The 14,892-nt window shown below is 43.2% G+C and overlaps 1 protein-coding gene across 1 annotated transcript; it reads right to left on the reverse strand.

Annotated features, from left to right (window-relative positions):
• Nucleotides 1–2,909: 2,909 nt before the first annotated feature.
• LOC132874710 (uncharacterized) lies at nt 2,910–13,229 on the reverse strand. Its single transcript, XM_060911065.1, has 5 exons — nt 13,171–13,229; nt 12,707–13,051; nt 9,450–9,581; nt 8,845–8,927; nt 2,910–6,084 (listed from the first exon to the last, which is right to left on the reverse strand). The coding sequence occupies exons 1-5, from the start codon at nt 13,193–13,195 to the stop codon at nt 6,004–6,006; spliced, it is 666 nt and encodes a 221-aa protein (XP_060767048.1). The 5' UTR covers nt 13,196–13,229; the 3' UTR covers nt 2,910–6,003.
• Nucleotides 13,230–14,892: the final 1,663 nt, after the last annotated feature.

A 14,892-nucleotide genomic window follows, 5' to 3' on the forward strand; every position in this document is an offset into this window, starting at 1 on the left:
CGCCTACTTCCATGTTCCCATTGCGCCACACCACAGGCAGTTCCTGTGGTTTGCCTTCGAGGGCCACGCTTTCGAGTTCAATGTTCTGCCCTTTGGGATATCGCTGGCACCCCGTGTGTTCACCAGGGGTGTGGCAGCGGCATTGGCACCACTTCAGGCAAGAAGTTTGCGTGTCCTGCCTTACCTGGACGACTGGCTTGTCTGTTCACGGTCAGCAGCTCAGGCCCGCACCGACATCGCGACTGTGCTCTCTCACGTCGCAGAGCTGGGGCTCAGGGTGAATTACAAGAAGAGCTCGCTGGTGCCCAGCCAGGAGACGACTTTCTTGGGCATGCACCTGGATTCGAGGTCGTTGATGGCAACCCCCTCCCAGACCAGGATCCACAACATCCGCCTGCTGCTTGGCCGCTTCGGACAGGGCAGGTCACTCGCCCTGAAGACCTTTCAGCGCCTGCTGGGCATGCTTACGGCAGCCTCCTCTCTGGTCCCGCTGGGACTCCTGGACTTGTGCCCGCTTCAGAGGTGGCTCAACGGTCTCCACCTCCACCCGGTGCTGCACGGGCACAGGCTCGTGAAGGTGACGGATACTTTTTTCAGGCTCCTCCGTCCTCCGTCCAACACCTTCTGCGGGGTGTTCCGCTGGCGGCTATCCCCTCCCGGAGGGAGGTCATCACCACGGATGCTTCCCTGGGAGGCTGGGGTGCAGTCTGGCAATGCCGGACCGTCAGAGGCTACTGGAGTCCAGGGCAGCGACAGCAGCACATCAACGTGCTGGAGCTACGGGCTGTGTTCCTCGGCCTACAGCACTTCTTCCCAGGCCTGGCCGGCAGACATGTTCTGGTGCGGACGGATAACGCTACGGTAGTGTACTACATCAACCACCAGGGAGGCACCAAGTCCCTCCAGTGCTTGGAAGTGGCCGGCCAACTTCTGCAGTGGGCCCATCGACATCTCTTGAGCCTGCGTGCCATGTACTTGCCAGGCACTGCCAACAGGGCAGCGGATCTGCTGTCCCGCCAGGACCCCGATCCCGGGGAATGGAGACTCAACCCAGCGGTGGTTCTCGCCATCTGGGAACGTTTTGGCAGGGCAGAGGTGGACCTCTTTGCCTGCCAGGAGTTGACACACTGCCCTCTGTGGTTCAGCCTCCACGGCCCCAGCTCCCTGGGCCAGGATGCGCTGGCGCATGCTTGGCCGAGACAACTGCTGTATGCCTTCCCCCCTCTGCCGCTGATTGTGCCAACCCTACACAGGGTTGCGATGGACCACCACGGGCTGCTGCTTGTCGCCCCTCGGTGGCCGGGCCGAGTGTGGTTTCCCAAGTTGCTGCAACTTCGGAACGGCGACCCCTGGTGCCTGCCAGTGAGGACGGACCTGCTATCACAGCTGGGAGGGCAGATCTGGCACCCGGATCCAGCCCGTCTGCAGCTCTGGGTGTGGCCGCTGAAGGGCCGGACCCCCTGCTAGGTCTTTGTGAGCCGGCAGTGGTCAACACCATTGCAAGCTCTCGGGCACCCTCCACCAATGCCCTCTATGCCAACAGATGGAGGCTTTTCTCCAACTGGTGCTTAACTCGGGGGGAGGAGCCTACATGCTGCCCCCTGCCGACCATTCTACTGTTCCTCCAGTCTCTGTTTGATAGGGGTCTTACTCCTGCCACCATCAAGGTCTATGCAGCTGCCATCTCTGCTCAGCATGCCAGAGTTGGGGGAAGGACCGTGGGGTCCCACCCCTTGGTGGCACGTTTCTTGAAGGGTGCTCTCCGGTTGAGACCCCCCCGACGGAGCCGGGTACCCACATGGGATCTTCACTTGGTGCTGCAGGCTCTCTGCGACGCACCGTTTGAGCCCCTGCTCACGGCAGACATTTCATGGCTCTCCCTGAAGACTGCTTTTCTTCTGGCCATTACATCGACGAGGCGCGTCGGGGAATTACACGCGCTGTCAGTCAGTGGGGAGTGCCTGCAGTGGCACTCCGGCGACAGTGGGGTCACTCTGTGGCCTAACCCCTCTTTCCTCCCGAAGACCCTCTCTGCTACCTTCGTCAACCAGCCCCTTAGCCTTGCGGTGTTCGAGGCGGGCCATGGTGAGAGCTCAGAACTTTTGTGCCCAGTTTGCGCCCTCAGGGTGTACGTGTCCCATACAGAGGGCTTCCGTAGGAGTGACGCCCTGTTTCTGTGCCACACAGGGCCGAGGAGGGGTCTGGCGCTCTCTAAGCAGAGGCTATCCAAGTGGATAGTCGAGGCCATATTACATGCCTACAGGCACAGTGGCTCCCCGATTCCTCCGGCTGTCAGGGCGCACTTTGCACGGGGCGTGGTGGCCTCATGGGCATCACTGAAGGGCGTGCCCCTTTCAGATATATGCAGCGCAGCCTCCTGGGCTTCCAGCTGCACCTTCACCAGGTTTTACCGTCTTAATGTCGTCCCACATAATCCTGTGGCGACGGCTGTCATTCCAGGCCCGTCGCAGCAGCACTGAGTACGGGTAGGCACTCCTCATGACCTGGTTGGTATTAGTCATCCATGTGCTGAAAGCACCGCCTCTGGCGGTCAGGAGAAACGAAATAGAACGAGGGTTATGTATATAACCGCGGTTCTATGAGTTTCGGATGACCGCCAGAGCTTGGCAGTCACTCGGAGTGTACACGAGAAGATTTGCCAAGAGGTCACTTCCTGGGTTTACCGGTCTTTTATGCCGGGGTCACGGGGTGACGTCACCCAGGTCACACGTGACTTTGTTGTTACTATTACTCGACCTGCACGTTCGTGTGATGGATATCCATGTGCTGAAAGCACCGCCTCTGGCAGTCATCCGAAACTCATAGAACCGCGGTTATATACATAACCCTCGATCACCGACATGATTTTATTTGGAAATAAAAATATACATGCAAAATCAGACAATTGGTTACAACTGATAATGTTTATTTTATGACATGTAGTAGTGAGTCACAGTGACAAAAGAACAAAATGATTGAGGAGATATTTTATGAAATGTTTGATCTTGATTAGTTTCTCAGCCCTCCTCCGTCCCCGGCTATGTTCATCTGAAACTTTTTTTTTTCCCCTGTTGTTCTCCTCCATCAATCATATGACTGAAGTTCAGCCGAAATAAAACTTGCTGATGAATTACAGATAAAAGTGGAGAATGGCTTCTGGCAGGGTCACATGCTATTTATTGTGAAAAAGGAACTTTGGTTTTCGAGGACAAGCTCGTACCAAACCCACAAACACACTACAGCCCTTTTCCACCAGTCATCATGGCTACGTTCACACTGCAGGCTGAAGTGACTCAAATCCGATCTTTTCGCCCATATGTGACCTGTATCCGATCTTTTATTGACAATATGAACGACACAGATCCGATTTTTTTCAAATCCGACCCAGGCCGTTTGGATATGTGGTCCTAATTCCGATTCCTATCCGCTCTTTTCATATGCGACTTCAGTCTGAACCGCCAGGTCGCATTCATCCGACTTACACGTCATCAACAAGCCACAAACGTCACTATTCTGCGCTGAAGTAGGCGGCGGATCTCTCAAAAAAAGTTACAACAACATGGCGCATAATCACGGGCGCAGATAGAGGGGGGGGACTCGTCCCACCCAGATTTAAATTCACCTCGTTCGGTCCCCCCACTTATAGGGAGGAAAAAACGTCTATGCTGTCTTTCTTTGTATAAGGCAAACCTCACGGAAAAATCAAAAGACTAATTACCATTCGGTTTATTGAGGTGCACGGCAGTGTATACATAGTTGCAACAACTCACATAAAACAAAGACTGATATTCGGTTGGTTGAGCTGCGCAGACTGCACAGGTTGCGAGCTCGAGCTTGGTTGCTATGGTTACTAACAACAAGTTTGACAGGCATATCGGGGTTGGGGTTGGTTTGCTGCCAGCTTTGTCCCCCCCAGTTTTTTGTCTCCCCCAGTTCAAAAAACGTATCTGCGCCCCTGCGCATGACATCAATGCGAGGGACGCTTCGGGCTGTGAAGGTTCTGAATCTTCTCAATGGAAGGACGCAGAGGTTAGGGAGCTGATTTCCATTTGGGGGGATACAGCTATTCCAGCTAGATTGGATGGGTCATACCTCAACCGGGCGGTTTTACTTCCGTAAACACTGGCCATGCTCACTGCGTGTGACGTCGTCGTATCCTGCAATGCGCATGCGGAACACTTTTAGGTCGCTTTTCGTTCATACTGAGGATCACATACAAGTCGCATATATTTGTTAATGTGAACGACCTCACAAAAAAATCGGATTTCACAAAAAAATCGGAATTGAGCATTAAGCCTTGCAGTGTGAACGTAGCGCATGTCGAATCTGATCTTTTGAAGTGAGAATTCTCAGAAACTGTTATCACTTTTCACTAATATATTCTGGAGAGTTTGTGGTTGAATCACGTGACTTAACATGAATTCTCATGAGTACGACTCAGTGGTGTGTTCAAACAAGCCTGACTCAAAGAATCACTTTTTTTTAAACTCATGTTCAGTAAAAGATTAAGACATGAATGAGAAACTATTCAAAAAGGAGACTCAATACACTTTAGCCACAATTCACACGTAGCAAAGCCCTTTCTGCCACTTCCTCCAAGGCCAGACTGCCTTCAACTCAATCTTACCCAGTGGCAGAGGTGCAAAAACCACAGATGAGGGGGGGAAAAAAAAGAGACCGAGCTAAGCACAATGCACGAATCTTTAACAATACCTGTATCACAGACTCGCAATGTTTAGAGTAATTGTTTCCCAGTTATAAAGGTTACAGTAGGTGAGGTTTCAGTATAATTTCCCATTAAAAGCATTTAATTTAGATTTGCTTCATCTCACCTTGAAACAAAATATTTTAAAATAGTGTTTAAAAATCTTAGTTGAAAATGCTAATATATTACCTGCATCACTGCTGCAGTTCAAACTTTGGGAGGTGGGGCTTGGGTTGTGTAATCATGTAACCAGTTAACTGACTCCGCCTCTTTCCGTCATGATACCAAAAGGTGGGGGTGAGAACGACATTCCACGTTGGCCGCTCATATAACGTTCCAGTGTTCAATCACTGAAGAGCTGCATGTAGCTCCATACAACCGAAGGGAATTGAATAAATTAGTTTTTTTTTTAAATATTTTTACAGGATGTGATTTGTGCTCAATAAGAAAATGAGAACAATATGAGTAGCTTGTCAAAACTCTGCAGGATGAACAGAACAAGTGAGCAAAAGGTGTAACGCCAATGCTGAGTGATGACCTTTAGTCAAAGACATCATTTCTAATCTCTGACTAAGGAAAATGTTCCTCGACTCAATTCCATCTCCTGGACCTCGAGTTTAGCAAGTAACAGCAAATCAAAATGGCAGCTTCAGCAAACAAATTCTTACTTTTAAATGAGTGTATACAGGTATTTACTTTAGATCAATTTGTTAAATCTATAACACTAACTATACATTGCTTTACATTGCAGTTAGCTGGCATGGAGACGTCTGTGGTTTCTTCCCAACTTTGTAGCTCAAATGCACAGAAGTCTGAAATGATGTAACTTCCCACACTATCGAGGCCAGTCGAACCGCAGGATAACAGTACCTCAGGGTTTAAACTGAAACACTGTCAGTGCATTCTGGGAAATCTCATGGCCAGCGGGACCACAACGCTCGCCCCCTCCTTCCTTTTTTTAAATGTTTCTCAAAATGGCTGACATTCTACTCGGAACCCTTAAGTGTCTGAATCACGACTCACTTCAGTCCAATGACTCACTTATTCAAATCTTCCAGATCGTCTCCTTAAGTGACTCCAGGTTTAATTCACAACTCGAAAAGCACTTTAGGCCTCTTCTATAAATTTAGGCCTCCAAAAAGTCTAAAAAGGTTTGTTCATGCTTTTGAATCAATTCGTCTGGTTTTACAAAATGACTCGTGTGAATTGTCCATTACATATCAGTAGCTGTAGGAGCGGGGCTTCTTTCTGCCTGTGATGACCTTCGTGAAGTCCACGTGTTGCGTCGGGTCACGGGTTCACGGGCTGCAGGAGCGCGTGCTGTTGAGTTCAGTTGTCCTGATGCATCCTTTCATCAGTACGTACTGCACCTGAGTATACTGAAAGGATAACAGGATGTGACTGGATTAATAAACGTGTTAAAATTGTATTTAAGATTAAAAAAAAACCCTTAAATGCAGTGTGTTAATTGTGTGAAAGTGTAGTATGAGCCAGTTCCCTGATGAAACGAGAGCAGAGCTGTCCCGGTGTGTGTGCGCTGTATGAACACCACAGCACAGGAATTATTAAGTTCTATCTGACAATTCTGTGACTAAAGCCCGGCGCACACGGGCGATTTTTTTTTTTTGACGCAAGCGAAAAACTGGTTTGTGTGCGGATATTTGCGATGGTGATTTTTTTTTTTTTGTTGCTTGCGACAGATCGCAGGTATCAAACATGCTTGACAGACCAAAAAAAAAAATTTGCCAGTCACTGACTTGTTGTAGAGATATCGCCACGTGTGCGTGTCTTTGCGACAACGAAGCAAACACCTCCAAAAGCTAAGTCAATCCTGCCCACGAAGTCATGTGATTTTCATGTGACTTGCATCCTCCTCCCCAAATCGCCCACTGGTCGCAGATAACACGCACATGAGAGGGGAAACTCGCATCCAAAAATCGCAATACGCTTGTGACGGAAAATCGCCCGTGTACGCCAGGCTTAAGATATTAAACCATAATAGTTTTATCCTCAGTAAGGTCAAAGAACAAACAGCTGCTTCACTTTGTATGTTTATACTCTCTATTTTTTATACATAAGAAGTACATTAAATTACACACTTTGATATGGCAGCATGTGTACAAATCATTAAATGGATGCAATTCTAGTTGAACTAGTAATAGGATTATTTCCAAACAGTCACCAAATCCTTATTTTCAGTTCATATTAATTTATTTATTAACTCTTTATATGAGCAAGTTTCAGTCCTCTAAACCATTTTTAATGAGTGTATTATCCAGTGTTAGCAGAGAAGTACATTTACTTGAGTTCTGTACTTAAGTACACTTTGAGTATCTGTACTTTATTATTATTATTTTTTTGAAATGTATGACTAACTTCACTACGTTTGAAAGACAAATATCGTACTTTTCACTCCACTACATTTCTATCCAGGTCCTCGTTACTAGTTACTATGAAGCAGCTTTGAAAGTGGATGTTTTTTTTCTTTTCTTTTCTAAAACGCGATTGGTTTTTTCACAGCTGACACAGAGAGCCGATCAGTAATCACTAGGGTCACGTCACATCCACAGACTGGATAAAATCAAGATCAGTGAGTTCTCAGCAGCGTTATTTAACACGATCAGTTGATGGCAGAATGGAAGGAGGCGGTTCTTCTGGAGAACGCACGCACTCATGCTCCTACCAAGAACCCATGTTTCAGTTTTCTGTAAGGATTAAAGAGTCATTTTGTTTTAATTGTTTTTGTTTGCTGAAAACGAACCACATCACAGCCTATAAAAACTCGCTGCCCAATCTGCGGAAGCATATTTAAGTATATAAATGTTTTATTCCAAGAGAAAGCTTGCAATGAAGTTGTCTGTGCTTTTAGAGCTAGTGATAACGTCGCAATAGCTGTGCAGTCTGGTTAGTCAAATGACTTTCTATAGATTTGCCCGCCAAGTTGCCATCGCCTTGTCCACAGCTAATGATAACACATCGCTAGTTAACTTGCACACTGTTAGTTAGCATGTAAAAATGGAGTTACGCTAACATGAATAATGTTAACTTATCTGAAGTCCTTTCAGAAATATGTTTTACCATAATCTTGCCAAATAAACAGAATGTAGAAATGTGTGTTTAAAGGTTTTTATTCTACAGGTTCTACAAGTTCGTCAGTAAATCCAGTTGGTGGTTTCAGAGGCGTTAGGTATTATAAGTGTTGTGGCAATAATACAACGATGCTGTGGCAGCGGGGGCGTGGTCAAGCGCTGGTCTGTGACAGGAGGGCGGAGCCAGGGAAGGTGAGTGGCAGAATCACTACACCTGACGGTAATTAACCTGTGTTTGTGTGTCTTCCCAGTACTGCGCCCTATTTAAGGAGGCAGAGGGAGCGCAGAGGAGAGCTCTTCCCGGGACAAGAACACAGCGTGTGTGTATGTATTTACCAAATACGAACGATTGTTATACTGAAAAGTCTGGCAATAAAAGCCTGTTGTTCCCTGAAGCTTTGTCCTGCCGTCCTCTGTGCTCCACCCACACCTAAGAGAGCTCTACAGATGCATTGACAGAAAATGTACTTTTAATACTTAAGTATTTTTAAAAGCAAGTACTTCAGTACTTTAACTTAAGTAAAAATTTGACTGGACAACTTTCACTTGTATCGGAGTCACATTTGTTGCTCCGATACATTAAAGTGGATGTCTTCTATTTTTTTTATTTTTTATTTTAGTAAGCTGACTTACACTGATGATCTCCAATATCACTGGTGCACTCATCGCTTTGTTAATGTATTCTAAAGTGTAAACGCAAAACTGTACTAAAGCAAATCAGGGCGCTCTATACCATAGATTTTAAAACGTTTTACCAACTTGCATCACTTTCTCACACACGTTAATGCATTTTGATCTGTGCAGCACGATACATCTTTTGCATGTGGGACTTTGTCTTCGCAACAGTCAACACCGTGCCCACATCTACAGTGACTCAAACACCTCACTTATCTCTTCATGTCAGTGATGAAAAATGAAGAACACTCATAGAAACAGAATCCACAACAGACTTTAGCACATGTCCTGATTGCAGAAGCGTTTTAGATTCACAAAATCATTTTAAGTATTGTTTAAAAAAAAAAGCAGCAAAAGAGTGAGCAGTTATCCTACCACAAGGCTGGCGTCCTGACACAGTTGTAAACCAGGATCTGGAGCTTGTGCTGGAGCTTTTGGAGATCTTCTGCAGTGACGAACTGTAAAAATTAAAATGGAAAAATATGAAGTTAACCCAGCGAGAGCCAGGACTGCATTAGCCTGTCCTTATTATACACATGAACAAGCCCTGTGTGTCAATAACTATTAATAATACATTATATGAATTAGAACACTGATTAAGCAGTGACGCATATCTAGCGGTAAAATGGTAATGTGATATACATTTCTTGTATCCCTGTATAAAGACTAAACACATCACTTAGCCACAGGCAGTTTAGAATTCGAGGCCTATCGAACAGGACAAAATAACACGTTTTAACTACAGAAATATATCACAAGCATGCAATTAAAAAGAGATCACTTTGGACTTGTAGACCGTCTATCTGAATATGGTGCCCGTGAACCTTTTAGGAATCTCATTTAAGGTCAATAGACAACATGAAGACTATTAGAACAACCAGAAGACCAGATTTGTATTTTCAGTTGTGCAGGAGTAAACTATACTCACACTACATTCTTTATTTTACACGTCATGAGAATATACAGTAAATAAAACCCACCTGTAACTGTAACAGCCAGAGCCAGGTTCATTATTACTAATATGGTGAGAATGGGAACGAGGTTTCTCTGGGTTTCTCCAGGTGTACTGATTGTCTGATTCTGCCTCTGCTCAATTTTACACCCCTGATTCTCTGGAAACAGTTTGAAAAACAACAAATAGTTGGAACGTTAAACAAACCACATTAAACATGTTTTGTCTTGTAGGTTTTATATCAGACGTGGTTGAAGGTCTGGGGGTTCTCAAACTTTTTACACAGACTTAAATTCCACAGACGCCTGCAATATAGATTTAATTAATTTTACACTTATTAAATGTGTACAATAATATTTAATCTGTTTCTTAGCACTGTTGAGATTTGTATTATTTAACTTTGCACGGACAAAACCTTTAGAATGAAGATAACAGCTATTCCTTAAGCATGTAACGATGTATCGTGTGATGATAAATCACTATACAAATTTATGATTATTCAAATAGATGAAAAAAAATCAATCATGATTATCAGTTTGCATAAACTCAGTTTTTCCTGACTGTAGTTGTGCTGTTCAGACTACAGAGGATCTACAGTAGCGGATTGTGCAATTGACTGTACAAATAGATTTCACAAGAAATCGGAGCTCTATTTTTACAGACTGCTGAAAGATTAAAAAACAGAAGCAGCAAATGGAGGAAATACAAATGTTCATAAATTTATTAAGAAAAGGCCTTTTTGTTAATGTTTTAATTTTTTTTTTACAAAAGAAATATTTTAATTAGGCGGCACGGTGGTGTAGTGGTTAGCGCTGTCGCCTCACAGCAAGAAGGTCCGGGTTCGATCCCCGTGGCCGGCGAGGGCCTTTCTGTGCGGAGTTTGCATGTTGTCCGCGTGGGTTTCCTCCGGGTGCTCCGGTTTCCCCCACAGTCCAAAGACATGCAGGTTAGGTTAACTGGTGACTAAATTGAGCGTAGATGTGAGTGTGAATGGTTGTCTGTGTCTATGTGTCAGCCCTGTGATGACCTGGCGACTTGTCCAGGGTGTACCCCGCCTTTCGCCCGTAGTCAGCTGGGATAGGCTCCAGCTTGCCTGCGACCCTGTCGAACAAGATAAAGCGGCTAGAGATGATGAGATGAGACATTTTAATTAACAGGCTGTTATATTTTACTTCAGCCTTTACAAATGTGGGCAAATAATTATTGACTTAAGAAAATGAAAAGTTTTTTTTTCTAAACAAAAGTACTATTTAAGTTGAAAAAGAATAGGAAAAACTTTGCTTTTTTTGGTAATAAAATTTTCTTCATTTAATTTTTTTTTTTTACAACCCCAATTCCAAAAAAGTTGGGACAAAGTACAAATTGTAAATAAAAATGGAATGCAATGATGTGGAAGTTTCAAAATTCCATATTTTATTCAGAATAGAACATAGATGACATATCAAATGTTTAAACTGAGAAAATGTATCATTTAAAGAGAAAAATTAGGTGATTTTTAAATTTCATGACAATAACACATCTCAAAAAAGTTGGGACAAGGCCATGTTTCCCACTGTGAGACATCCCCTTTTCTCTTTACAACAGTCTGTAAACGTCTGGGGACTGAGGAGACAAGTTGCTCAAGTTTAGGGATAGGAATGTTAACCCATTCTTGTCTAATGTAGGATTCTAGTTGCTCAACTGTCTTAGGTCTTTTTTGTCGTATCTTCCGTTTTATAATGCACCAAATGTTTTCTATGGGTGAAAGATCTGGACTGCAGGCTGGCCAGTTCAGTACCCGGACCCTTCTTCTACGCAGCCATGATGCTGTAATTGATGCAGTATGTGGTTTGGCATTGTCATGTTGGAAAATGCAAGGTCTTCCCTGAAAGAGACGTCGTCTGGATGGGAGCATATGTTGCTCTTGAACCTGGATATACCTTTCAGCATTGATGGTGTCTTTCCAGATGTGTAAGCTGCCCATGCCACACACACTAATGCAACCCCATACCATCAGAGATGCAGGCTTCTGAACTGAGCGCTGATAACAACTCGGGTCGTCCTTCTCCTCTTTAGTCCGAATGACACGGCGTCCCTGATTTCCATAAAGAACTTCAAATTTTGATTCGTCTGACCACAGAACAGTTTTCCACTTTGCCACAGTCCATTTTAAATGAGCCTTGGCCCAGAGAAGACGTCTGCGCTTCTGGATCATGTTTAGATATGGCTTCTTCTTTGAACTATAGAGTTTTAGCTGGCAACGGCGGATGGCACGGTGAATTGTGTTCACAGATAATGTTCTCTGGAAATATTCCTGAGCCCATTTTGTGATTTGCAATACAGAAGCATGCCTGTATGTGATGCAGTGCCGTCTAAGGGCCCGAAGATCACGGGCACCCAGTATGGTTTTCCGGCCTTGACCCTTACGCACAGAGATTCTTCCAGATTCTCTGAATCTTTTGATGATATTATGCACTGTAGATGATGATATGTTCAAACTCTTTGCAATTTTACACTGTCGAACTCCTTTCTGATATTGCTCCACTATTTGTCGGCGCAGAATTAGGGGGATTGGTGATCCTCTTCCCATCTTTACTTCTGAGAGCCGCTGCCACTCCAAGATGCTCTTTTTATACCCAGTCATGTTAATGACCTATTGCCAATTGACCTAATGAGTTGCAATTTGGTCCTCCAGCTGTTCCTTTTTTGTACCTTTAACTTTTCCAGCCTCTTATTGCCCCTGTCCCAACTTTTTTGAGATGTGTTGCTGTCATGAAATTTCAAATGAGCCAATATTTGGCATGAAATTTCAAAATGTCTCACTTTCGACATTTGATATGTTGTCTATGTTCTGTTGTGAATACAATATCAGTTTTTGAGATTTGTAAATTATTGCATTCCGTTTTTATTTACAATTTGTACTTTGTCCCAACTTTTTTGGAATCGGGGTTGTAAATATCATGGGAAAATCGAATCCTGAACCAAATATTGGGAATCAAATTGAATTATGAATTGAATCATTACATGCCGACTAGTAAGACAATAATAAATATAACAACAACTCCAATAATGGGAGTTGTAACTTAAAAATAATCACATTTTCATTATCACGGACCTCAAAAATCACTGTATAATTTTATAACTAGAAGAAATGTTTGCGTTTTTGCCCGGTCTCAAAAGAAATTTATCCAAAAACAAATCATTTATACATTCAAATTAAAACTAAACAAAAGTTGCTTCAATTCAAAACCTGTTCAACACGACTATTAAAGGATATTATTTTAATTTTGGTTTAAATAAACTCACCAGCTGAGTGATTCTGGATGTAAAGTCTGATTCCACTGCTGATGTCGGGAGGTGAACCAGATTGAATGCAATAATACACTCCTAATTCATTAGTACTGATATTGTGAATAAATAAACTGCTGTTATATTGCAGTGAGAAAGTCTTGCTGAAGGTCGTGTTACTGTATTGTGCATCCAGGGACTGGCTTGAGAAAGAGAGTAATATATAAACTGGAGGTTCTGACGGCTTCATCAGGAACCAGAACACATCATGTACAGACACCTCACACTTTAGAGTCACATTTTGTCCCAAATTCACCGACTTCTCGATGAAACCTTCTGCAGCTCCACAGCACACAAGTAGATCTAGATAAGAAACACACGTTAAAATTATTAGAACACCACACAAATATTTCAGAAGACAAAGTAATGCAGTTACAGGAGGGAAAGTTCAAACTGAATCTGAAACTTGTGAATCTACTTACAAACGTGGAGCTGAAACATCCTCATGATGACATTTGAACGCTGTCCAGAAGCTCGAAACGCACTGCAGCGAGTCTGATTTAGTCAGGAAGCACGCCTGCTGATGTTCAGATGCAGAAGTGTGCGGAAGTGTATGTTGACGTTTTGACCACAACTTTTATCCCCTCCTTCATTCATCTCCTCCACAGTTTAAAGGTGCTTCAAAATGCAACCTTGCATTAATTCCATCAGTGTGAAATTTTATAAGACTTTACAAAAGAATTCAAGCAAGACAGCAGTCAGATTCCCGAACTGGGTTCATTTTCTACAGCAGCAGCTCTGGGAGGAGTTCAAAATCATTTCTATAGTAACAGGGACTAATACAGAGGACACTCGAGATAATCCAAGGCTAATAATAAACTCATTTAAAATGTGTGTATTAAGCCTCAGGTGGGACGACTTTGTAAAAGGTTGTAAGGTCACTGACACAGGAAAGTTTTAGCACAGAAGAGTTTCACAAGCTGAGTTTTTTTTGTCTTAATTCAATTAAATTTTTGTCAAACTGCTGTGGTATTAGAGAAATAAAGCTCTTCAGATGGTGCTGTTGGGAACTCTGCTTGATCACACCACCCCATTCTGATTGTTGATTATTGTGTAACAGCTCAACACCAACTGCTTCACTGCTTACTTAGCCATTTACTCTTAGCCATGAATCACAACTATTACAATATTCCAAGTCATTGTTTTTCATTCCCTGTACACATTTACTTCATCTATACACTCAAGTACAGAATCAGAATGGAGCCTTGGATTCATTTGATGAAAATATTTTACTCCAAGTAAAATATCAAAGGCAAGGAGAGGTGTGTATTAAAGCTATAGCCATCTTCCATTTTTAAACTTTACACTCAGAGCATCATTATTGATATACAGGGCAAAATATTTCCTTTAACTATTTATTTAAATAAAGATTTAATCCACAACAATCACAACTTGAGAGTGAAAATCAGTATCACTCCATCTCAGAGCTCAGAGTCAGCTGCATGCAGACCAAACCACAGCCCTCTAATAGAAAAGAAAAAAAAGTGTGATGTGTTTATAACAGATGTAAATTTCACCACATTAAAGCTAATTATTCTGCACTAATTTGGAAGACAGACTTGTGCTTTTTGATTTTCACCCCAAACTGTCCAGATTGGTTTGAGCTGCCAGGAAGGATATAGTAACTCAATCACTCTTTACAACCGTGATGAGCAGAAAAGCATCTCAGTGTGTACAAAACATCAAACCTTGAGGTGGATTAGCTACAACAGCAGAAGACCACATCAGGTTCCACATCTGTCAGTCAAGAACAGGGGTCTGAGGCAATCAAGGGCACAGACTCACCCCAACTGGACTGTTAAATATCAGGGGGGAAAAAATCCACCCAGTCTTTTTCCAGTCTTTAAATGTTCTTTGCGTTTATGTACAGTGGTGCTTGAAAGTTTGTGAACCCTTTAGAATTTTCTATATTTCTGCATAAATATGACCTAAAACATCATCAGATTTTCACACAAGTCCTAAAAGTAGATAAAAAGAACCCAATTAAACAAATGAGACAAAATATTATACTTGGTCATTTATTAATTGATGATGATCGTTTATTTTGAACATGCAAACAAACAATGAATAAACAGAAAACAAGAAAAGCAAAACAGCATTTGCAACAAGAACACGTAAAAAGCCACTAAATTAGAAAATAAACT

Source organism: Neoarius graeffei, chromosome 27 (assembly GCF_027579695.1).
Source record: "Neoarius graeffei isolate fNeoGra1 chromosome 27, fNeoGra1.pri, whole genome shotgun sequence".
Classification (NCBI taxonomy): Eukaryota; Metazoa; Chordata; class Actinopteri; order Siluriformes; family Ariidae; genus Neoarius; species Neoarius graeffei.